Source organism: Lobosporangium transversale (assembly GCF_002105155.1).
Source record: "Lobosporangium transversale strain NRRL 3116 chromosome Unknown BCR41scaffold_9, whole genome shotgun sequence".
Lineage (NCBI taxonomy): Eukaryota > Fungi > Mortierellomycota > Mortierellomycetes > Mortierellales > Mortierellaceae > Lobosporangium > Lobosporangium transversale.
The window spans coordinates 622090-642546 of NW_019028987.1; the positions used below are offsets into that span (position 1 = coordinate 622090).

The window sequence follows — 20457 nt, forward strand, 5'->3', positions numbered from 1 at the left end:
ACTATACCAGCCACTCAGGCCATTGTAGGAGAGTAGGTTATTGATATCAGAGTCGACGGAGGACATTTTACTGTATACTTGGAGGGCGAAACGAGGTTGGGATGAATAGATGATTGAGAATGATTCGAATGATCTGAATGACCTATCCGATTCGCTCGATTATATTTTCTAATCAAAAATGATTGAGCTGATTTGGTGGCTACTGCTTCCAGTTCATTCAATGTATTCCCTTTGTACGTAAATTTTCTAATTCAAAGTGAATATTTTAAATATATATTTGTTCATCACTTTTTGGTGGGATCAAATTCCACTATGAATTCGATTACATATCTAGGATAAGCCACTTCAAGGTAACAAGAATCAAAATTTTTTCCTCTATTAACGATTCTTCCGCCCTTACTCCATCAACCTTCCATTATGCCACCAAAGAAGGCCGTTACCGAAGAAAAGATCCTTTTGGGTCGTCCATCCAACAACTTGAAGATTGGTGTCGTTGGTCTCCCCAACGTTGGGTATGCCTCTACTTGTTTTTAGCAATTGGGCTCTGGCAAAAACGCATCAACAGGATAACAAAATAACATCTTTAAAGACAGCTGGCTTGACTAATGATTCCTCACATAATTTCTTCTTACTGCGATATACTTTCTCATTAATAGAAAGTCCACCTTCTTCAATGCCATCACCAACAGTTCGGTTCCTGCTGAGAACTTTCCTTTCTGCACAATTGACCCTGAAGAATCTCGAGTGGCTGTTCCAGATGCTCGTATGGATGTTTTGATGGATAAATTCAAGTCGACAAACAAGATTCCTGCCTGGTTGACTGTTATCGATATCGCAGGATTGGTCAAAGGCGCCTCAGCCGGAGAGGGTCTCGGCAATGCATTCTTATCACACGTCCAAGCTGTGGATGCCATCTTTCACGTTTGCCGTGCTTTCGAAGAGGTAGATGTTATTCACGTTGATGGTGAGGTCAACCCTATCAAAGATCTCGAAACCATTCATCACGAGCTTCGTGTCAAAGATGAAGAATTCATCAATAGTGCGATTGCTGATCTGAAAAAGACTATGGGCCGCCTTGGCTCTAACAACACGGCTCCAGAGCGTGCTCGTCAGGAACAACTGGCAATTCTTGAGAAGGTGCTAAAGTACGTCTCGGAAGACAAGAAAGATGTCCGCTGTGGTGATTGGAGCAATAAGGAGGTGGAGATCATTAATCCCCTCAGGCTGTTGACTGCTAAACCCGTCATCTACCTTGTCAATTTGAGTGAAGCTGATTACATCCGTAAGAAGAATAAATGGCTCGCTAAAATTCATGCATGGATTCAAGAAAATAATCCTGGCGATGTCCTTATTCCTTTTTCTGGTGTTCTCGAGAGCAGGGTAGGTTGTTTTGTAGCTTTGTTATTTGTATGGATTGTCTTTAGGAACAATCAGAACTCAAAGGCTTTCTTATATTTTGTCATGACTTCAGATCTCCGAGATGGATGAAGCTGCTCGTGAGGAGGAACTCAGGAAGCTAGGTACGACTTCAGCATTGCCCAAGATCATTGTCTCTGGCTATTCTGCTTTGAACTTGATCTACTACTTTACTGCCGGCCCCATGGAATCGAGGTGCTGGACTGTCCGTAAAGGAACCAAGGCTCCACAAGCAGCAGGTGTCATTCACACAGATTTTGAACGTGGTTTCATCATGGCTGAGGTCATGCGCTACGATGATCTCAAGGAACTCGGCAGTGAAGCTGCTGTCAAGGCTGCTGGAAAGTATATGCAGAAGGGCCGTGACTATGTTGTTCAGGATGGCGATATCATTCACTTCAAGTTCAATGTTACTGCTCCTCCCAAGAAAAAGTAAAAATAAATGAGCTTTTCCATGTATCCGTTCGTTGTCTTCAAATAAGAATGAAAAAAATGACTCTAGGGAAGTGAGTGAAACGATAGATGATGGCACTATAACAACTCTAATTCGAAAACCTAACGCTAAGATAATTAATCGGAACGATTCTTTACGATATAGGAGTTTTAGTAAGTTGTATGCTTTTTTTTTTTTCTTTTTCTTTTTCTTTTTCTTTTAATGAAATATGACACCACAAGGAATCAAATATGAATAATACATGGATCAATACAAATAAGTGAAGCACAGCACAAAGCCCATGGTGCAATAAACTAAGGACGAGCAGGCCAGCAATATTATGCAAGCACGTGAATATAACCGCTTCCCTAGACTAAAACCGTCTATGGTCTAATACTTCAAGTGTTACTTAATAAAATGAAGAGAGATATTTTGAAGGGAAACGTATAGGATTCTCGCTAAAATTAATGGTTGATTCATGATCCTAATGCCGATGTCATGATATACGAAACAAAGTTAAAATATGTAAACTCAAGTTAACATGCTTTACAAATAATGTAGGTCATGTCAATGTTAAAGGCTTTTTAACTTTCTGTCTTTCTATCTATTGCTCAATACTTGATTTTTCTATCGTATTCCCTTCATTCACGGATGCTGTCGTCGTTCCCCTGGTTAAGGTAGCTATAGAGGAGGCTGACGATGGTACGACGCCTGTTGTCGCTGAGGAGCTTGTTAGAAGAGGGCCTCCGAACGATGTTCCTAATCCAAACCCTTCCTCTTCTGCTGGTTCCTGCAAGAATTGCATTAGGAACGATTTTCGCTTGAGGGCCTCCACTTCGGAGAGGCGTTCTGCTCCAGGTGGAGGGCGAAGCATCACAGAAGAGAATACTCCAGCTACAGAAACAATCAAGAAAAAGTAACAATGAGAACCAGATACTGCTATCGTAGGAAAGTGACGGAAACAAAGTTTGCAAAGAAATAAAAATAAAAATAAAAATAAAAATAAAAATAAAGTACCAAGCTTGGAAGCACGATAGTCCTCATCTTCCCGTCTAATGCGACTGCCACCACTAGTACTTGTAGAATCAACCCCGTGATGGGTAGATGCGCTAGAGCCACTCTGCAGTATACGATTATTTGTATTACTCGGGTTGTTCCCAGTCGTGACAGTCGGAGTAGTGCCAGTAGCGCCATGCCCATCCTTTCCACCATGACCCGTGACTCCTGATCCTGTTGAATGACTTCCACCGACAAGGATCAATTCACGTAGAAAGCTTGTGATATATACAAACACGTTCACATGTACTGGAGGCATCAGATCAAGTAGTCCGTAAGCCGCCTGCTGATGGCCGGCAACCTCGAGGGCCTGATAATACATCCTCGTTGGGACCACAGGCTCACGCAGTGATTCCAGGAATCGCAACAAAACCTCTGCCATCGAATGAATCCCACGATTTTCACCCAGGCCGAACGTCGCTGCTTTGGGTGGGATACCATTCAAAATCGAAACCGGACGTGCGATCTGAGGCTTAAGATCAGGAGTTGATCCTGCCCCGCGGGCTAATAAAGTTGGTGGTGATGATTGGGAGGCTAGCGTTTGATCAATCCTATTTTCTGATTTATCGTCACTTCCTTGTTCATTTTTGAATGTTTCTTCATTCTTGTTTGGTCTCCTTTGCTGCTTGTATGTGCTAGCTGAGCTAGAATTCTGCGAAGTCATATTGTAATCATCTAGCTGGGTCGTTTTATCTAAGAGTCGTCTTAAGCAGAACTCTTCACCAGTATCGAGGCATTCACGAATATAAGACATGGTGGATTGATCTCCAGACAGCAAAAACAAATTATCCTAATATACACGAATATACAAAGAAATAAGCACCAGCATTCCATAATCAGATTAATGTCGACTGAATCCAAGGAAAAAAAAAAAAAAGAAAAAAAAAAAAGAAAAACTTACCACCGAGAAGCCATACTTGTAAATGAAGTCTACAATCCGCCACAAGTCCTTTGGCAGGCTCAGTTGCCGAGCAGGCTTTTGCTTCTTCACTAGTGGAGGCGTAAATTTCTCATCCAACTGTGCGCTAGATATACCTGCGATATTACTCTTGCGGTCTAATGGATCAATCCCAGAGAGAGAATCCAAAGACTTTGAACTCTTGATTTGTCTCATAGCATCCTTATTGGCAGGATCGCGCGGGCCAGAGTTGACAGCAGTGTCCTTTATACTACCTATCGAGGACTTTGCCCCAATAACGCTATATGGGTCAGAGAGCATAGAGGTTTCGTCGTCATCATTGTCCTCATTTTCTTCTGGATTCCATAATCTGATAGGCCGGTCCAATCGTGACAGCCACTCCAATGAGTTTCCGAAGCATGTCCGCACATAAGTTCCAGAAACTGTGATGAAACAATCCTTTCCATGCTCCAAATGCAAGATAAGAATATCCTCCAGCCTCTCTCTACCTGTATTGAGCATGGGAGCAGACTCGTTATCCACCATCACCGTTATGTGAATCTTGGTACTTTCACCTAAGATATCATATGAAGTAGTCGTTTAGCTTCTTGCCTGTTGCAAGAATTTATATCATATAAGGTGGACTATATAGTATGTATAAATTCTTACCAGGCATGATCATCGCAATAGGCGGGTTAGGCCAGATCCATGGCTTACAAAAGCGCTCATCTTGCAGTTTAGGTTTAAACCGATACTGTGCTGGGAACTGCCCAGTGTTCTTGATGGTGATAACAGATTTTTTAGGCTCGAGATATCTAACCTCCTCGAAGACCACGTTGGACGATGAAATGGTAGCATCAGGCATACACTCGTTTTCATACTTGTCTAGCTCTCTGACGATTGACTGATGCACCTCAGCTTGCTTATCATGCAGCAATGTTTTGATCTATATCCCAAAGTATCCATCAGACGCGGTTCGTTCTCGGTTATCCATATTAGCAAGTGTCTGTGACATGGATGCCATAAAAGTGCCACTAACCTTGAGCTTAAAAAATGCACTGACAGGCTTGTGATCGCTAAGTGTCAACTCCATGTGCGACTTATAGAAAGAAACCTCGACATTGTCCTTTGCAGTATCTCTGCATCTCCACAAGATGCGATCCGTGTACGACGGCACCCGACGCTTCTCGCTATTCATTTTATGCAATGAAGCCAGAACATCAATAAGTACATTTGGTGCAGATGCTTGTTGTCTTCTTTGCAGTATATCTGCATATGTGTAAATATAACGTCTATGTACTAGCGATACCTCGAGTCCCATACGTTGGTTCCGATATCGTATTTGTACGTGGGCTGAAAGTTAATTGGATACTCTTCAAATTCTGAAAATGCTTTCAGAAGCGTCCGCTGCGTGAGAAGCTGATCGTGCTTGAGAAGAATAGCGTAATCATTTGTCTTTAGATGGTGTTTTACTCGATCTTCAGGGAGCGCAATACGATAATTTAGATCTCCTGCCCAAATTGTATGGCTAAAGCCGATATAACACATTGAATGAGTGTCATCAACATTATTTTCAATTCCTTCAAGAAAAGTCTTTCCATGATCAAGGCACAATCATAGACTTACTCGCATTCAAAAATGGATACCATCTTGTTTCCAGCTCCGATAGCAGCATTTGCAGCAGGGCTTTTGGTAATATCATAGGGACTAATGGAAGGAAATGCAAGTCTACGGCAGATTTCTTGATAGTCCTGGTTCCTCCGTTCAACTTGACTGGTGTCATGCGCAAGATGCGATCCAATAAAGCACAAGTAAGAGTCCTTGTATCGGATGCGGATCGACACGCCTCCTTTGTTACCCTAATAACAGTCACCAGTAAAAAAGATGTCAGTTGTTAATGTTTGTTTTTACCCAATCTATCATGCTGCTCCTCTATACAATGCTGATCATCACTTACAAGCATTCCCATGATCCCAACTCCCGCTGAGTGAGCAGTGACTTCGCTGATATCTTTGGCATGTCCTTTTGCTGCATACATGATAATCAACAGCCCTACGAGCTGCTTAGACACGACCTATTCCATGAGATAGAAAATAAATTTCATAAAATCGTCCTCGTGAGGTCTAGCTTTTCCTGTTTATTACAATACACTTATTCTACCTTTTGATATCCACTTCCAAGAGAATTGGCGATTGCGCGCATCCATTCTTCTTCTCTTGATCCATCCAGAACAATATACGCCTCCGCGCTCAAATCTAACTCCTGAAAACTATTTTGATAGAATAAACGTACATCAATTATATATACCTCTTTCTGTTTCCCATCAGAAACGATAAGCCTATATTCAGATGCAATATCATTTCTTTTCTGATTCAAACACTCAGTTACCATAAGACATAAATGTCAGGTTGGATTTCACCCTCTACTTTTAGCCACGCATCAACATTTTCAGGGGCATTTCGACCATTAACGTTCCAAGTCCCTACAAACGCACTAAATATATTTCATAGAAGGCTTATTTTAGCAAGCCTGTAGTACTCCAGAAAGTAATATAGCACCACAACCTTGTAGTATTTTTTGCTGCATAATTCATTTCCGCAAAGGTCACCTAACTGCATAAAGCTATATTCTGTAAAAGAGTTTTCTCTGGCTCGCATCTCTTTATCGATCCATTGTCCTTTGACGGAGTCCAAATCCAATCGCGCTACTGAAGAAAGGTACGGGTGACTTTCCTCTGGCTGAAGAAAATATTTCGATAGTGGGTTTTTGGTCGAGGCAATAAATTCATCCATCGATGAAGCTGATTCAGTCAATTCTAAGTTTCAAGGAAAAGAAGAGGCCACAATAATTTCTAGCATTTGTGCCATAGGTCACTTAAACTTCATTTGATGGCTTGGATATGGTTGCGTATTCTCTGGTGTCGTCGTGTGTCATTTACCTGAAGCCTTTTCATGCTCTTCAATGGTGTAATACTGGATCCAACGATGACTACTGCCGCCTGCATAAAAGTTGTCGTCCTCTATTCAATGTTACAGCATAGACACTTGAGACTATTAACAAATGAGAAATTAATTTCCTTGATGCAGCTATTATATTCCATTTCTTACGAGCGATCAGATGGCTTCTCCTCAATTCCTTTAGCAATCCTTGAAGAGTCTCTAGATCATCCGTTTGTACACTGATTTCTGTCTGGTCGCAGTATAATTTGAGGGTAAAATCTATGTAGGCACCCAACAATTTAGGAAGTAAAATAAGATGAGTCACAAAAGAATAAAATAAAATTCTCATTCTATAATGAGAAAAGGCATTACTAGTCGCTATCTGAACGTTTCTTTCACCATTTTTCGACTCTTGGATCGATTGCTTATCGTCTTTTTCAACGGCCTTCGTTTGAGCTAATTAACAAAAAAAATATATATTAATACTGATCACAGGAAGCCAAGTCCAATTTATCATGTTCCAGAGGGCTATTCCTATTTACCAACAGAGATCCGAAAATCAAAATATACTGGCAACACTGTCTTGATTGCGCCTGCCATCTGACCCGTCCTCTTCACGATAAAGACGCTGGTAATAAAAGCAAGATCCAAAATGCAATAGACTCTTTTAGTGTGATAGTTGAGTAAAAAAAATAGCCTTCCAATAGTTATGTGAAGTAGAAATGCCGCTTTATATATACAAATGTTTCTTCCATAATATACCATGCTTCCTCAACGCCTGCTTGGGTATTGACAATTATCGCCAAGATTCTATCCTCGAGTATTCCTTGAGCTCCTAAACATGCCACTTGAGCAGAGTATTTGGTTCAAAGATAAAAGATTGACGGGCGATAGAACAGATAAGGTATTTGCATATGCAGAGTTAAGGATATCACAGTGTATTGTCTTGAATACATAAATGGATGTAAAATGGCAAATAGCAATTGTAACAACAACAGCAACAGAAACAATAGCAATAGTAGCAGCAAGATAAAATGCATGTCAACGAATGACAATTGTACAAAAAGCACCGTCGAGTGAGTAGAAAAAGACACGAGTAATGATATGAATTGACATGTCTCTGTTGGTCGTAGCAATAGTCTTGTTATGGCCTGGCTTTCTTCGTTAGTCATTGCTTGGCTTGGTATGCTATTGCTGCTGTATTCAGAATCCTCCGTGTCTTGGTGATAATTTTCTATTTTTGTTCGGAGTGCTGCTTCTTGGTAAATACAATGGTGAAATGACTGAAATGGTAGATGAAAAAGAAATGTAAAATGGACCCTCCCTCACGTTGTCACTTCTATAGACCCGTGACACATAAAAGCGTACTCGGTATTTATAATAACTACTGGGTTCTGTGGCACCCCAAGAATAGAATCGATAATGAGAAGGACAGTGTGATGATGTGAAGCATTAACAAGGAAATTTAATGAAACACGTGCCTACATGGGTGCGAGCTTTAATCTTACACAAGGAGATTGACCTATGCGTGTGCCTAGACACTAAGATTGATAAGCTTTTGGGCTGCATTCAAGAGATAATATCCCCGGTCTCTAGAAAAGACAAACTCGTATAATATTTTGGATTTATAAATGCTCAATAACATTCATGGACCTATGAACTCTCCAGCCTCTGTGAGGGATAGCAATATTGAAGAATTTCATTGACGGATATTCACATTCCAGTTCAAAGTAACTGCCACAGGCGATTTGGTATAATCACAATCAATGAGGGAAATAGCTAGTGTTGCTGTGCACGGTAGTTTGATTACAGACGACGAGGCACACTCCTTGATAATGAAAGCAATAACTTCTGCCTTTGTTAATTTTGTTATAAGCATAAACATAAACGAAGTTATTTTCAATTTTTTTGATCTCAAGAACAAGTTCTTGAATAAGTTTTCAAAATAAAGCAACAAATTAAGCTTCTTGATAGTTGTTTTTCTTGTGTTCTGGTTCTTATTTCAGTAAAAAGCTGTACAGCTGGAGGAGGGTGTTTGGATGCAATAGCCTTCTACAGAAATTTAGTAACCAAGAGCAGCGATCTTCTCCTGAACAGCAGTTAACTCGGAAGACTTGGAGGCAGCAGCCTTGGCGCGAACGTTGGCAATAGCCTTCTTGCGCTCGTAGAAGGCCTTGGACTTGACCTTGCGTTTCTCCTCGAGGTTGGCAACAACATCGTTGTACTTCCAGCCCACCTCGTGAGAGACACGCTTGACAGTGCAGTACTTACGACCAGGCTTAAGCTTGAGGACGCGAAGGGCTGAGGGGACGACCATGCGCTTCATACGGTCATATGGTGGGGGAACACCTTCAAAGAGCTTGATGCGGTCAAGAGCAGCAGCACCACGGGCAGTCTTGTGGGGGATCATGCCACGGATGGCACGGTAAAAGATGCGGGAGGGGGCGCGGAAGTGGAAAGCACCACGGGCGGGGTTGACAACGCAACGTTTGCGGAGGAAAGCGTGGTATTTCACTATAGTATCATCAGCGAAGAGATAAAAAAGACGATCTTTAGAAAATGCATATACGACTGGAAATCCATGGAAGTGAAAAGCTTGTTTGAATTGTTGAGCTTGATGATGATAGAAATAAATGAACACTTTAAAATCCCGCCGCTTCAAGCACATATTATTGAGTGCTTTCTCCACCGGTTAATGATGTACTATCCATGCTCCATAATGGCTGCTTCATATATTGGTTGCAATCAGTATTTAGCATTGGCCCATGTATCCTGCAGCATCAAGGACCATATCCGTAATTCCAGAAAAGCCAATAATCCTATCAGATGATTGAATAAAGCTGATTATGAATAACTTACACTTATTTCGGAAGAAAGAACCAGAAACGTTCAACTCCTCGCAGCGAACGACAACAACGCGCTGACCGCTGAGAGCCTGCTTAGCAACAATGGAGGCAAGGCGACCTAAAAGATGGCCCTTACCGTCGATGACAACCACCTAATATAGCACAGCACAAAAAGGAATGAAAAATAGCGTATTTAATATCCTGGTCATACGCAAGATTCTAATCAGGAATTAGGTCGAATCCTCAATCATCTAAATCTAGGATAGATCCTGATTATCCGATGCTTAGTCCTTAATATTTGCTTCATACACAATGGCGAAATTGAAAATTCTTCTAATCCTGAAATGATCTTTGGTGAGTAAAAAATCAGTCACTGGGCATCATCAAATACGATTGACCAATTAACCAATTACGAATGATCTAAGATTATGTGATGTATGTTCCTTGAAGTAAATGTGGAAAACTCATCGCTCAAAAACTTTCTTGCCCTGTGCAGGCACTATTATGATCACGAATGTCACTTTTGGATTCAGATCCAGCGAAAAGGTGCGAATCCATTTAATAATAAGTACAGAATCTGATGTCATGATGCTCGTCATAGACATTTGCTCCACGATTCTAGTCTGTCAGTCCTGATTCTTCATCCTGCACTGACTTGTCTACTTTCTCCCCCCCTATGTTATTGTTTTTGTAGCAGCGTATTTTTTTTTTGTCATTACTTTCTCGAACGAGCTCATGTTAGAAAAATATGCGGCAAAAAAGAGGAAGAAAAAAATGGATTCCCCAAGTGGCCAATGATTTTACTGTTTACTGTCATGGATCTAACTTGTATAATATCACGTGAACAAGCCACAATACGTATCACGTACGAATTATGCGAAAATGAATTGAAGGATCTGCGCAGCAACCTTGACACTATCCAAGGGATTGTCTATCACTTTCATCGAAGCCTCCGAAAGCTCTTTGCTAAAAGTACCGTTTGCAGTGCGGAACTTAATAAATTCTTTCATAATAGGGCCAGTGAACTCTGGGTGACCTTGAATAGAAACAATTCTATGGTCGTTCGAAACCATGGACTGGTTTGTAGTGTGCGGAGAAGTAGCCAAAAGTGTAAATCCATCTGGAATACTATGTACAAAATCTTGGTGAAGCTCCTGGATCCTCTACAATACCAAACAGACGATATTACGAGCCGGAATGGAAGAAAGAAGTTGATAAGCCTGTATTTATCCGAACATATTTTAAAAATGAGCAATATGAGACTTCTCGTACCATGACTGTACCCTTCCAAAATGCCTGTCCTTCCTTGGTAAGATCTGTCGATGTCCACCCAAGCTACAAGGGAACATTAGCAAATATAGAATTCTATCAATCCTAATGGCCTAATAGGAATAGTATTTTTCAGCCACGCCTTTGTTAACGGTTACTTGATCAAAGTATATACCTCCCAGCCGTCAGGACTTTTGCTGACTTTAGCGCCAAACGCTCGTCCAATAATCTGGTGGCCAAAACAGATACCGACCATCTTCAGCCCTTCGCCTTCTTTATGGAGTTTTTGTACATACTCTACCAATTTGTTGATCCATGAAATATCATCATAGGCATTTGAGGCTACATAAAAAACGTTCTCGAACAGTATTTTTTTTTTAGTGTGGCTAACAATGATTAATGGAACGATATCCTGGAGTTATAATAAAGATAAAAGAATGCTTCACAAATTAGTAGCCTACCACTCCCAGATATCATGATCGCATCCCAATCATGAAGATCCTCAGGATAGCTATCTTCACGGACGTCGAATCCCTCGAGAATAAGCTCTACATCCTGGTTAATCCTATCCTGACTCTTGAGTTCGTCCAATCCCTGTTGCAGTAGCTGTCTGAAAATGACAGGATACCCTCCAAAAGCCTCCGCTACTGGAGGGATAGGCGTACCACAGACAAGAAGTGCGACCCGAATGACTGACCTGCTTTGTGGGACCATCCTGAGAGCTTATAAAGACTGGAATGTCGAGCAATAAGACTGATTGAATACTTAATGAATAAGATGGAATGAGAAAATAGTGAACAAACAAATGCTCCTTCTTCCTGACCATTACTGAGTAATAAAAATTTACGTGATTTGTAATGATAGATCCGAGATTATACTCCTCATTTTCATTCAATGTAATAAGACAAAACAAATAAACGCTGTTAAAAGTGTAGCTACAACGTTAAGGGCCAGTTAAGAATCCTCTGGAGTCATAGCACTTAAATTAGACTCCAGGCTTTACAGCCACGCAGAGTACTCACAATCCGGGTTGTGCGGGGCTATAGATCATGTGTGGGCTAGAAAAGTTGTCATTCATGGTGATTGTACTCAAGTCTTGACATCATTTCCTTGAGTTAATATATCATGCTCGCAGAGTCAGAAGAGATGACAGAAGCGGACGAGAACAGCATGGATATCAAAACAGAGCCACTTGTAGAAGCTGCAGTATGGCATCTGGTATTTCTGTTTTAAAAAGAATGTCATTTTCATAATTGCGGTTGTAGTTTCTTCATATATCCGTGGCCTGCTTAGAACGATTTGGATGCAGCATTATCTTGTCCAGAGGAAGATGCCCATCGCTCCAGAGCTGGTTGCAGTACTTTATAAGGAAGCATTGCTGTCTGACAAAGAGAGCGAGACCTAGATTATATTCGTTGCAAACCCACGGCCCCCTGGTGTTGCCCGTGTAGTCATTGTTGGATTCAGAGACAAACATAATCCACATTCGTCTAGAGAAGCCGAGCATAGTAGAACTGACGTGGTCTTGTTTCTATAGAAGAATAACCTGTCGTCAAAGTCAAAACGTTACATGATGTCGACAGGAAGCCAGAATAAGCCGTGACAGCAGTACAAACGAGGCACGACAACGCATCTACTCATATAAAACCACTATCATCCTATTTGTACCTAACTGAAAGTTCCTTATTCCATTCCCAAACACCCTTTACTCCCTTGTATTTAGGCCATCTTGACTATCTGTATCTTTTGTTTTGTATGTCTTCACGAATGGGTCACTATCGCCAGCGTTAGGTGGACACACGCTCATCTTATGATAGGATCTTGCAGGAAGCAATAGCATCTACATTGCAAGGCATCGCTCACATCAGCATCGAGTCACAACACGACGATCTCTTCTTGTTACTACGACAATAATGATTGCCGATCTGCTATCTTACTTTCGAAAAAGTTAAGCCTCACCCATCCTTTAATGGCTCTGCGCCTCCAGGAGGGCTGCTGCCTGCCACGTCCATTTATAATTTTTCATATTATCAGTGTCGTAAACAAAAGTAGGTTTGAGTTGCTTCAACGTAGCAATGTTTTTTATTAAACAGATGCGTGTGTATATAGGAATAGTTATGATGTACAAAATTGCATAACGCACTTATGGATAGCGTCAAGGAGCTCTTTTCTTAAAAGAAAAAAAAAGAGAGAAAAGTAAGGTATAGTGTTAAGAAAAAAGGAGAAAAATCAATATTGGAGACAATTTACTCTGCCTTGATATGGTCACTACCATAGATAGGCATTGATGGGTTCTTCTTCTGGGCTTCAACCTCGCCGCCATATTCGACAACAGCAACTCGCATCAAACTAAGCAGGTTACGAGCAGCATTGCTATGATCATACATGCCGCCATTGAATGCAGCCGTCATGTCCTTGCCGATTGCCATATTCAAGTACTTAGGGCCGCCAGGGTGTTCAGAAATAAAGTCGGCGACATCGTAGACAACGCCCTCGAGCAAGATCCATTTCTTGCCTCCATTCTTGCAGACATCCTGGAAGTCCTCAAAGCTCATAACAGGAAGCTCAGAAATAGGAGTGCCCCACTGCAGCTTGCTCTTCTTTTCCTGGACCTTCTTCTCAATCATATGAAGCTTGCCCTTCTGAACCTCATTCTCAGGGAATGTCTTGAGGTGTGAAGCAAGACCTAGAAAGGCGCAGATAGCAATAACCCATTTGGTAGGGTCGTACTGGTAAAAGCGGATGGCATTGCGGTAATCCTGAGGGAACTGGTGATGGAAATTGTGATACCCTTCACCGAGTGTGACAAAGGCTGTGATGAAGTGATCGCGAGGTGAGTGACGATCATCAAAGGGTCCTTCACCAAGCCAGTGGGCGAGTGAGTTAACACAGAAGGTAGCATGGTGGACAAAGACAAGACGTAAGATAGCAGCAAAGAAGTAGCCTCCACGCCAGTCACCCCAACCGAGTCCTGCAACGGCAGTGGGGAAAATGATACCCATAAACAAGACAAGAGGAATATAGTTTTTATGCTGCCATTGAACCAATTTGTTTTTCTTAAGATCATCGACATCAGCGTGGCCGATCTTCCATCCTGGACGCTTGATCAACATCCAGCCAATATGTGAGAAGAAGAGACCACGGTGAGCACTGTACGGATCCTTCTCGGTGTCAGTCCATCTATGGTGAGCACGATGTCCACGCGACCACCACTGAATGGATCCCTCGACCGCGCCAGCGCCAAGTAAAGCGAGCACAAAGCTCATAGCCGGTCCTGCGTTGTATGCACGGTGCGCCCATAATCGATGGTATCCTGTTGGTGTTTGAATGTCCAGTGATTGTTTATTAGTTTTATGCAAGGGATCAGAAGAAAAAAAAAAAAAAAAAAAAAAAAGTTGATTAATAGAGGCAAAAAAAATTATCTAAGCGAAGATGTGCTCAGACCCCCAACAGATTTGAACTCAATTTCAACATTTCGAAAGCCTTTAAATGAAAGATGTATACATGAACTTGCCTGCTGTGATACCAAGGCCTGTGGCATAATAGTAGATGATGGACCAAACCAATGTCTTTCGCTGGATCTCAGTGGTCAAGAGACCATATAGGGCAATCAAGGGCGTCAAACCTAGACCGATGACGTGCTTGTAATCGAGATACTTCCAGACGTTGAAGATGGTGATTTTCTCAGGGAACAGGGGAGGAAGCTCCTCATGCTTCAATGGATCTCTGCGGCTTTCAGTCTGTGTTGCTGGAATAAAAAAGGCGGGTGGAAGGGGAGTCGCCATGGCTAGATATTATTAATAGCAGATTTGGCTAACTGTACGTAATGTGTATTTGTGTAGATAAGTAGGCGGGGATGGGATAGCAGTAAGACTCTGAGGGTTTTTGGCGTATTCTTAGTAGTAGAGTTGACAAATAAGCAGAGAGCTTGAAACCGAGACAGGGTGTTTCCAACAGAGAAGGATGAGAAGATGAAAGAAGTGAATAAAGATAGGAAGAGACGAGGGATGTTCACTTTGGCTTATATACGCTTTTTTTTTTTTATCTTTGTGGTGATTGCGCCCCATAAAAAAAACTGTTGGATCGATGATCCATTTGTTGCAGTGAAATAGTTGCGCAACTTTAGGACGGTATATAATGTCAATAGTCACTACAGTTCTTTAATCTAACCATTTGTCTTGGCCTTTTGACAGGAAAGCGAACTATGATGTGGTTCCGATGTGTGAGCGTGGGGATTGTTTCGTGCTTGTTCAGCACAATTAAACTGACTCGTGTTTCTTCTTACACACAAAGCTTCCACTTTACGCTATGAATAAATATATCATATATTGCTATCCGCTGTCTTATCCTGAGTTCTTGAGAACATTTTGTCAGTGATCAACTCCTCAATCGCTGAATCGCCCACCTTATCCCTCTCTAGAACAGATAATAAGCACTATATTCTAATATCCTGTCACCCTTTTCTTTAATGGATCGCGGAGTCTTATTCATTTTTATTTGCATACCTGTGTAAAACAGAAGACATCTTTACGAAGCATCATCTTCCTACGTTATATCGCTGACAATATTCAATAAACCTCTCATACAGTGCATAGGACCAATAAAATGTTATAAATGAATATAATAATAAAAGAATAATAAATCAATTAAATATAGTTCCATGCATAGTGCTGGGTTGATCTTCGGCGATGGATGCATCTTGAGGCTGTTAAGGACATCTGGACACCCCACCCTCAGTATAGATATTATAAATATTACAGGTGCCCTAATTTGTCTTGTTTGACAACAATTATCTCCGCACAATTCACAGGACCTGGGGATTCCATTTATGCTTTGTCAAGGTTATTGTGCAACCACAAAATTTTTGGGGTTTGGAGAATTTATGATGAATAATTATTTTTGGGACGTTTAGTCACCCACTAAATTTTCCTACTTTTAGTAATTCAAGGCCAATACGTAAAATATATATCTGTATAATCGATCTGCGCGTGAATATGCTGTGTATATGATAGATGCATTCGTTGGCTGCTGTGCATGACATAAGAGGATACCCATGAATAGTTATCCCATTCTCTATCTTCTTGATCACTTTTTATTATTCAATATCCTCCATGCTTTCAATTCTCAGCCTCATCCATGCCATCGCCATCACCAAATACACTCTGCTCAATCGCCTCGTCTGCGTCCATCGCTGCCTCCAGTTTAGCCGACCGTTCAAGATATTGCTTACCCTGGTCCTCCGTCGAGTTGGTGGTATCATTTGCGACTTCGTCGCCCATGATATCGTCCTTCACAAACAGCCATGGATGCTGTGTCATCTCCTGAGCTGATGCACGCTGCATAGGATCCAAGGACAGCATCTTGCAAAGGAAATCTGCCAAAAAATCGGCCTCGGGTCTGGGCATAAGGTACTTTTCATGCAGTACATCCTGTAACGGCCACATGCGCAGCTTATGAATGTGACGAAGCTCTCCCTTACGATTGAAGAGTTCTTGCGAATATTTTCCGCTTAAAGCCAGTTTCTTGGGAAAGTTACCCATTAGCTCGATAATTTGAGCCATATGATCTGTTCATGAGTAAAGCAAGTACAGATATTAGATTATAAAATATCACGCAAAAATGAAGGGAAAAAAAGGGGGGATGTAACCTTACCATCATCCTTATTATATGAGCTACCACTTTGAGGATCAAAAAGATAATCGCTCGTGATTAGCTCAAATGCCATGCATGCCACGCTCCAAACATCCGTACTTGGGCCCCATTTGGCGCCAAGAATGACCTCTGGTGACCGATATTGCCGTGTCTGAATGTCATTTGTAAAATGATGATCTTCCCAGCATGCGTTACCCAAATCCGCAATCTTGACATTGATAGTCCTAGGTGTCACTACCTCCGTGGAACTACAATCTTTTGAATAGCTATCTATATCCGCTTTTGTGTCCAACTTGATATCACTCATGGTTCTTTCTAGATTCGTTCTAAGATAAAGAGGCGCGAGGACCAAATGTTAGCTGATAGTCGTCAATACGGCGCTTATGTAAATTAGAAGTGACAGTAAGTACTCAGAAAAAACTTTATCCGCTAAGATTACTCACGTTGCCATAGGCTTGTCTGTGCCGTTTTCCTCAGTCTCCTCAGTCTCCTCAGTCTCTTCAGCACTCGTTAGTTGACCACCTTGTTTGTTCAGCTTTTGACGTAATTTCTTTTTTTGGTTTTTTGTCAAAGTGTTGTAAGGTGTGGACAGGGCTGTTCCTGGAGCAGTCGTACGGGAGCCAGTACTGTTTCCTTGAGGACTTCGAACGCTATGCATCAATGGTTTGCTTTCCACTATCTTAGCTTTGCCCGAGCGGCTTGCCTTGCCAATTGCTGTAGGATCCGAATAGTCCATATCTCCAATGAGCCCTTTAACTACTTGCTCCACATCTTCGACGCAAACAAGGACATTCTCTGGCTTCAAATCAGTGTGAATAATGCCACATTCTCTGTGCATATAATCGAGACCCATCAGCACCTGGTGAATAATTTGTCGGACAAGATGGATTGGGATGCCTCGATGGCGATAGCGCTTAATCACACTCAACAAATTTTCGCCCAATACCTCAAACACCATGCAAACATGTAGACCATTAGGTCCACGATGCATAAAATGATCCAATAACTCCACAACATATTTTCTGCCTGGAGAGTCAGGATTCGCCTGAACGACACGCTCGAGAAGCTTGATCTCATCAATTGCCGTCTCTGTGTAGTGAGATGCTGACTTGACAACCTTAAGTGCAACATGGCGGTTTTCACTAAGCGTTTATGAACAGTACTCATCATAATAGATTAATGACTAGTACAAATATGGACACCGTGTCTAGGAACCACTTCGAGGAGCTCCATAACCTACACTGTGTCCCTTGCTAGCCAGACAGTGGAAAAATGGCCCCATCCGAGCTTACGGAGAGTCACATAACGCCCTTCATGAAACACATCTCCAACTGAGATGTAATGGTAACCTCCTCTTTTATAGTCTTCCATGTCTTCTTCCTCGTCAGAATAAAGTGAAAATTTGTCGTCTTGCTCATGCTCCTGGGCTGATGGCTGCTTGGATTGCTGAGGCCTATGATTAACAAAACAGGAGATAAGATATGAAATGACAAGATGAGAATTCTAGCGACTAGATCAGTCAGTTAAGCACGGATCTTGGAGCTTCCTGACCACAATCGAATAACTTACAGCGCAGAAGTATCGAGAAGAGCCGCATTCCCATTCGATATAGGCATGGCTTCGTCATCAAAAGCAGCGGGGATGTTTTGAGTTGGCGACATCTTTATCGTAGTCTGTGGCCCTGTTGTATTCGTCGACATGTGATTATTTGTATTCAGGGTCTTTCGCGGGGCATTCTTCTTCTTTTGTGCCGTTGTCTTTTTGGCGTTGAGCACGGCTATGATTATATATGAGAATGGCGAGCACATCAGTGCCCGAGCTTTTATGTAGGTCCACAAAGAGCACTGTGTCCCATCTCAGGAAAGCCTTTTCCTCTGTTGTGGTGTGTGTTCACTGTTGCCGTAGACTCCTCGGGCCATTCCATGTTACCTTGTCGTCGCTTGTCCATCGAGCGTCAGATTTATAAAGCAGGTATTCAGAAGATGTAAGCAAAGAAGGGTTGACCGTTTGAATGGAAGCTATGGATGAAATGTTGGCACAGAAGTGGCAAAGATGAGAGGAAGTCCATTCAACAAACACTTGTCAATCGAAAAATAAAATAAAATGTTTATCGTGACTGCTGAGGACAATGACGTTAATTCCCACTCTTTTGGCAACGCGTAATAAGCTAAAAACGGGGTCGCACAATCTAGGCCCAAAAACAAAGAGGTCAACTGATTTATTGCTCTTTCTGTCTTTTCGCACAGTTTATTCACTCTTGAACGCCTCCTGCTATCAGTGTATTGATTACATTACTCAGATCTGCTACTGAGTCTTGCATATCCTTCGATGTGCACCTTCTTTTTTGCCTATTATATGCTATATCGCCCAACCCCTTCCACAGGTCTTAAATCCTTCTTCATGCTCTTCGAACACAACGCTCAAGCGGTGACCTCTTCTCTCTCTCTTCTTTCCTTTCCCTCTTTGGTTCAGTTGATGCAGTATAGCTGGCGAGATAATCCTTTCGAGAGGGTTCCCCGAGTCGGATTCAACGCGCGGGGAGACTAATGCCGTGTTGAACATCAAAGTCGTCATAGATCCTTGACACCACATATGTATATGCGCTTGCAAGGCATTTTATTCCTGTCATAGTTAGGGCGTAAACAAGAAAGAAGGACATTGCCACCTTTGTCCACATCAACAGAGTACTCTTATCTTAGTGTAGAAAACGATTTGACTATAAACTGAAGGGTTAGCAATCGTTAGAGCATCGCTCATAAACCTTAGTTGGTAAACTACATGCTTTTGCGGCATTTAAATTGAGTGCCAAAGTCTCCGCTTTTCTATCCTTTTCGTATTGTCAGAGAGTAAGCCGTGCACCTTCCTTGACATGAAAGAGTTGCACGCTCAAAGGCACGTTTTAAAGACACAATCGACTGGCGTGGCTTTTTTGTTATCCCGAACAAGCTTCTTTAAAGTTCTGGCCCCACAACTCCAAGAATTTATCGGTTTCCATGTGTTGGTAATTCCACGCGCACATAGAGGGATGGCTTTAAGAAGTGCTTCTAGCTGATATTCATATTCCCTCCAGGCTATATTCTTTTGTTACGTCCTGGGGCTTGGAGGTGCACCCAAAAGGCTAATACCAGATTAATTAATGACGGCCATGGCGGGATCTAATAAAAGGCTCTCGCCTAGTAACCATAATAAACAACTCTTGATCTCCTTAACTTACCAGGCTTCAGAAAATATCTCAGCTTGTGGTCATATCCTCAGCGCTACCACGAACGGTTTTATATATATTTTCATCTGAGGATATAGCGAAGATGAAATAGCATATGATACCTTCTCAGCCCCTTCCGAACGAGTCGATACAAAGGAATGAAGGGATGAGACGGAGGTGTATTCCCATAGAAGAAACTAATACTTGCTGTCCTTGGTGGTTATTTTGCACCGTTCTGTAAATTTAGCTTGTATCACCACATCTGGAAAAACCGGTCGAAACAAAAGACACGCCAGTATACGAAAATATCTGTGTGTAACGAGAGGAAACCAAAGGTCAAAAAATTCGGGTGTTTTTTCAGCACACAAAACTTCCCTCCGTCCCGCACAGAAGTATAATATATAAAATAGTGGTGCTTTTTATGTGGAGGTGGAGGTATCAACAAAGAGTGCTCATGTGCAAATTCTACAACAAAGAGAAACATCCATAGAATTTCGTTCAAAGCGAATAGAAGAATCACAAGTGCCATTAGTACTTAACGTGGTGTGGTACAAAATAGAGAAAAGATCCACAAAGTGCAGAAGTAACAGCCGAGTAGACCAAAAAGGCCGCCCCACCAGCATCCTTATTGGAGGATGAAGATCTTCTCATCTGTTCAAGACGGTTGCAGCTGTGCCCTTCTTTTTTACATGGGTTCGCCTAATGTTACATAGCTTCGATTACCAACTTCAGAGTCATAAAAAGTG

The 20457-nt window shown here is 41.8% G+C and overlaps 8 protein-coding genes across 8 annotated transcripts; 1 reads left to right on the forward strand and 7 right to left on the reverse strand.

Annotated features, from left to right (window-relative positions):
- The first annotated feature begins 389 nt into the window (after positions 1 to 389).
- BCR41DRAFT_349261 (GTP-binding protein YchF) lies at positions 390 to 1872 on the forward strand. Its single transcript, XM_022023434.1, has 3 exons — positions 390 to 512; positions 657 to 1380; positions 1472 to 1872. The coding sequence occupies exons 1-3, from the start codon at positions 418 to 420 to the stop codon at positions 1850 to 1852; spliced, it is 1200 nt and encodes a 399-aa protein (XP_021883647.1). The 5' UTR covers positions 390 to 417; the 3' UTR covers positions 1853 to 1872.
- Positions 1873 to 2227: 355 nt separating this feature from the next.
- On the reverse strand, positions 2228 to 6618 carry BCR41DRAFT_349264 (Endonuclease/exonuclease/phosphatase). Its single transcript, XM_022023435.1, has 11 exons — positions 6417 to 6618; positions 6192 to 6296; positions 5964 to 6072; positions 5761 to 5877; positions 5430 to 5662; positions 5113 to 5331; positions 4843 to 4993; positions 4473 to 4749; positions 3807 to 4378; positions 2867 to 3695; positions 2228 to 2743 (listed from the first exon to the last, which is right to left on the reverse strand). The coding sequence occupies exons 1-11, from the start codon at positions 6593 to 6595 to the stop codon at positions 2454 to 2456; spliced, it is 3081 nt and encodes a 1026-aa protein (XP_021883648.1). The 5' UTR covers positions 6596 to 6618; the 3' UTR covers positions 2228 to 2453.
- A 75-nt stretch (positions 6619 to 6693) lies between these two features.
- BCR41DRAFT_247593 (hypothetical protein) lies at positions 6694 to 7772 on the reverse strand. Its single transcript, XM_022020164.1, has 4 exons — positions 7285 to 7772; positions 7142 to 7198; positions 6911 to 7021; positions 6694 to 6820 (listed from the first exon to the last, which is right to left on the reverse strand). The coding sequence occupies exons 1-4, from the start codon at positions 7505 to 7507 to the stop codon at positions 6792 to 6794; spliced, it is 420 nt and encodes a 139-aa protein (XP_021883649.1). The 5' UTR covers positions 7508 to 7772; the 3' UTR covers positions 6694 to 6791.
- Positions 7607 to 7917, reverse strand: BCR41DRAFT_349269 (hypothetical protein; the record flags this gene model as incomplete). Its single annotated transcript, XM_022023436.1, has 1 exon — positions 7607 to 7917. The coding sequence occupies one exon, from the start codon at positions 7912 to 7914 to the stop codon at positions 7609 to 7611; it is 306 nt and encodes a 101-aa protein (XP_021883650.1).
- Positions 7918 to 8704: 787 nt separating this feature from the next.
- On the reverse strand, positions 8705 to 10344 carry BCR41DRAFT_349271 (60S ribosomal protein L16). Its single transcript, XM_022023437.1, has 3 exons — positions 10308 to 10344; positions 9602 to 9740; positions 8705 to 9256 (listed from the first exon to the last, which is right to left on the reverse strand). Exons 1-3 carry the CDS (start codon positions 10323 to 10325, stop codon positions 8805 to 8807), a joined length of 609 nt encoding a protein of 202 aa, XP_021883651.1. The 5' UTR covers positions 10326 to 10344; the 3' UTR covers positions 8705 to 8804.
- Positions 10345 to 10370: 26 nt separating this feature from the next.
- On the reverse strand, positions 10371 to 11747 carry BCR41DRAFT_349275 (glutamine amidotransferase class-I). The gene is made up of 4 exons (XM_022023438.1): positions 11319 to 11747; positions 11033 to 11199; positions 10861 to 10923; positions 10371 to 10751 (listed from the first exon to the last, which is right to left on the reverse strand). Exons 1-4 carry the CDS (start codon positions 11569 to 11571, stop codon positions 10461 to 10463), a joined length of 774 nt encoding a protein of 257 aa, XP_021883652.1. The 5' UTR covers positions 11572 to 11747; the 3' UTR covers positions 10371 to 10460.
- Positions 11748 to 12907: 1160 nt separating this feature from the next.
- Positions 12908 to 14860, reverse strand: BCR41DRAFT_380368 (stearoyl-CoA desaturase). The gene is made up of 2 exons (XM_022027257.1): positions 14372 to 14860; positions 12908 to 14170 (listed from the first exon to the last, which is right to left on the reverse strand). Exons 1-2 carry the CDS (start codon positions 14640 to 14642, stop codon positions 13104 to 13106), a joined length of 1338 nt encoding a protein of 445 aa, XP_021883653.1. The 5' UTR covers positions 14643 to 14860; the 3' UTR covers positions 12908 to 13103.
- A 1114-nt stretch (positions 14861 to 15974) lies between these two features.
- On the reverse strand, positions 15975 to 18170 carry BCR41DRAFT_368960 (kinase-like domain-containing protein; the record flags this gene model as incomplete). The annotated part of the gene is made up of 5 exons (XM_022026420.1): positions 15975 to 16423; positions 16510 to 16835; positions 16953 to 17651; positions 17750 to 17962; positions 18079 to 18170. The coding sequence occupies 5 exons, from the start codon at positions 18168 to 18170 to the stop codon at positions 15975 to 15977; spliced, it is 1779 nt and encodes a 592-aa protein (XP_021883654.1).
- Positions 18171 to 20457: the final 2287 nt, after the last annotated feature.

Coding starts and splice junctions, on each gene's coding strand:
- BCR41DRAFT_349264 (XM_022023435.1), bottom strand. CDS start 6,595: ATGGATGAATTTATTGCCTCGACCAAAAACCCACTATCGAAATATTTT. Junction 3,696..3,806: donor ACAAGTATGGCTTCTCGGTG/GTAAGTTTTTCT, acceptor CGTGTATATTAG/GATAATTTGTTTTTGCTGTC. Junction 2,744..2,866: donor CTATCGTGCTTCCAAGCTTG/GTACTTTATTTT, acceptor TTGTTTCTGTAG/CTGGAGTATTCTCTTCTGTG.
- BCR41DRAFT_349275 (XM_022023438.1), bottom strand. CDS start 11,571: ATGGTCCCACAAAGCAGGTCAGTCATTCGGGTCGCACTTCTTGTCTGT. Junction 11,200..11,318: donor GATCATGATATCTGGGAGTG/GTAGGCTACTAA, acceptor TTTTTTATGTAG/CCTCAAATGCCTATGATGAT. Junction 10,752..10,860: donor TTTGGAAGGGTACAGTCATG/GTACGAGAAGTC, acceptor TTGGTATTGTAG/AGGATCCAGGAGCTTCACCA.
- BCR41DRAFT_349271 (XM_022023437.1), bottom strand. Junction 9,257..9,601: donor TTCTTTCTTCCGAAATAAGT/GTAAGTTATTCA, acceptor ATGATACTATAG/TGAAATACCACGCTTTCCTC.
- BCR41DRAFT_247593 (XM_022020164.1), bottom strand. CDS start 7,507: ATGGTATATTATGGAAGAAACATTTGTATATATAAAGCGGCATTTCTA. Junction 7,022..7,141: donor GATCCAAGAGTCGAAAAATG/GTGAAAGAAACG, acceptor GTGCCTACATAG/ATTTTACCCTCAAATTATAC. Junction 6,821..6,910: donor GAGAAGCCATCTGATCGCTC/GTAAGAAATGGA, acceptor CATTGAATAGAG/GACGACAACTTTTATGCAGG.
- BCR41DRAFT_380368 (XM_022027257.1), bottom strand. CDS start 14,642: ATGGCGACTCCCCTTCCACCCGCCTTTTTTATTCCAGCAACACAGACT. Junction 14,171..14,371: donor AGGCCTTGGTATCACAGCAG/GCAAGTTCATGT, acceptor AAACACCAACAG/GATACCATCGATTATGGGCG.
- BCR41DRAFT_349261 (XM_022023434.1), top strand. CDS start 418: ATGCCACCAAAGAAGGCCGTTACCGAAGAAAAGATCCTTTTGGGTCGT. Junction 513..656: donor GTTGGTCTCCCCAACGTTGG/GTATGCCTCTAC, acceptor TCTCATTAATAG/AAAGTCCACCTTCTTCAATG. Junction 1,381..1,471: donor CTGGTGTTCTCGAGAGCAGG/GTAGGTTGTTTT, acceptor TCATGACTTCAG/ATCTCCGAGATGGATGAAGC.